A 2,058-nucleotide genomic window follows, 5' to 3' on the forward strand; every position below is an offset into this window, starting at 1 on the left:
AGGCTTCTTCTGGGGAAGGGTTTTGGGGGAAAACTACGAGTCCTGGAGATCAACCAACTCAGAATAAGGTGGGAGGGGGGAGTCTGGGGCAGACAACCTCCGCCCAGCCCCTCATGTGCTCACCTGTCTGTTCTCCCCCTGCATTTACTGAATCCATAGGATCTGATGTGTCATTTCTGACAATTTGGGGACTAGTGATGGAGAGTCAGCCATTGGTCCCCGCCAGCCCAGCCCCTGGTACACACATGCGTAGGCCCTGCTCACCTGCAGGGAGTAGGTGACACTTCCTCCAGAGCCCGTGTCCTCGTCCACAGCACGAACCTCAAAGATACTGCTCCCAGCAGGTGTGTCCTGAGGGGTGCCACAGGGGTTAGGCCTGGGACAGGGGCAGGATGCCAGGGAGCTGGGGTGCGGAGGGTCATGGAAAAGTGGGTCAGGAGAGTGAAGGGCTAAGAAGAGGTGGGAAGCGGGTGATGAACCCGGGAGCCCTGGGCAGGGGCACATTAGGGTGGGTGGGGGGTGGAGAGGAGGAGAAAGGGAGGAGCAAGCAGACCCCCACTCCAGCCCCCAGAACAGCCTCTGAGAAAGAGGAAAACTAAGACTCCAAGGAGATAAACTGCTTAAATATGAACTGAGAAAAGGGTTAATAAACATGGACATAATTAACATGACCAGGAACAAAATCCATACAATTGAAAACCAAAATAAAATATCTTTCTCCCACTGAAGCGGACACTTAAATATGTGAAAGTCTGAGTGTGGCAGGGCTAGGGAGACACCTCGCCCACATCACCCCCATCAGGAAAGCACAGCTCCCTCACCCTGAAGAAGCAACAACACTCAGGCATTCACTCTCCAACCTAACAATTCCAATATCTTTAGGAAATTATTCTAATAGAGAAAAAGAACTGTTATGTTCAGAATTTGATGTTTCTTACAGAAAAAATTTAAAGTATCTTAAATATCCTATATAATAAAAGGCTAATATGCAAAGAGACCGAATGGCAGAATGACCAGTCACTATGATGCCCACTGACTACCGGGGGCAGACGCCTAATGCAGAAGCTGCCCCCTGGTGGTTAGTGCACCAGAAACCGGGCTGGCGAGCACAGCGGTGGTGGCTGGAGCCTCTCCCACCTCCAGGGCAGTTGGACATCCCCCGAGGGCTCCTGGACTGCAAGAGGGCACAGGCCAAGGTGACCCCCCCCCCAGTGCACAAATTTCGTGCACCAGGCCTCTAGTCTAAACATAAAGGAACAGTTCCATAAATGGTGCAATGTTCACTTAACAGACACTAGTAAAATGGTAATTATGCAAACTTTAAAAGTAAGGGGGGGAATGCTTATGAATTAAATGGGAAAAAAGTATACAGAAAGCATGCTTAGTATAGCCCCAATTACCTAAAACACACAGAAAATAAATCCAATAATCACAAAAACAGCTGGAAAGAAATACACCAAAATTTAACAATGCAGTCTCAACCTAGAGGGGTTTGGGTTGGTCTGGAAACTTTTTCTTTCTTTTTTTTTTTTTAGAGTGAGAATAGCAATTTTGTATTATCTAACAAAACTTTCTAAAGATAAAAATATCTAAATGTAGAATGATCAAAAACTGATTCTGAATTTTGTAAAAACGTGTAAGAACAAAGTCTAAGGAAATGCCTTGCCACCTTGCCAGTAGGAATGGTTGAGAAGTCATCTGGAACATCCCATAAGTGAATATTTATTCAGATTTGATGAAACTTACAGTTCGTTTTTTCTTAACCCACCAAAACGAATGCATTGTGTCTATTTTCTGGCTAGTGTTAATGGAAACTTTTTTTCTCTTTACTTTTCTACATATTTCACATTTCCACAATAAACACACATTATGATTTGGAAAATGGTAAGCGAACAGTCCTTTGTGGGGAATGCATGTGTGAGGAATGGCAGTGGGGGGTGGGGGAGAGTGTGAGGGAGGCCCCAGAGGCAGTGAGTGATGGGAGGCCCCTGACTCAGTGCCAGGACCCCTGGGCCAGGCCACGGCAGCCCCAAAGGGCAGGCAGGGTCTGGGGCAGGA

General features: G+C 47.0%; 1 protein-coding gene across 1 annotated transcript in view; it reads right to left on the reverse strand.

Moving 5' to 3' along the window:
* The window catches only part of CDHR1 (cadherin related family member 1), a gene marked incomplete at its 5' end in the record, with an annotated part of 23,420 nt that overhangs the window by 18,190 nt on the left and 3,172 nt on the right, over nucleotides 1-2,058 (reverse strand). Inside the window, one exon of the mRNA XM_015558664.1 lies at nucleotides 265-353. Coding sequence (XP_015414150.1) covers nucleotides 265-353 — 89 coding nt within the window. The remainder of the gene's footprint in view (nucleotides 1-264; nucleotides 354-2,058) is intronic.

Source organism: Myotis davidii, unplaced genomic scaffold (assembly GCF_000327345.1).
Source record: "Myotis davidii unplaced genomic scaffold, ASM32734v1 scaffold2414, whole genome shotgun sequence".
Taxonomy (NCBI): domain Eukaryota; kingdom Metazoa; phylum Chordata; class Mammalia; order Chiroptera; family Vespertilionidae; genus Myotis; species Myotis davidii.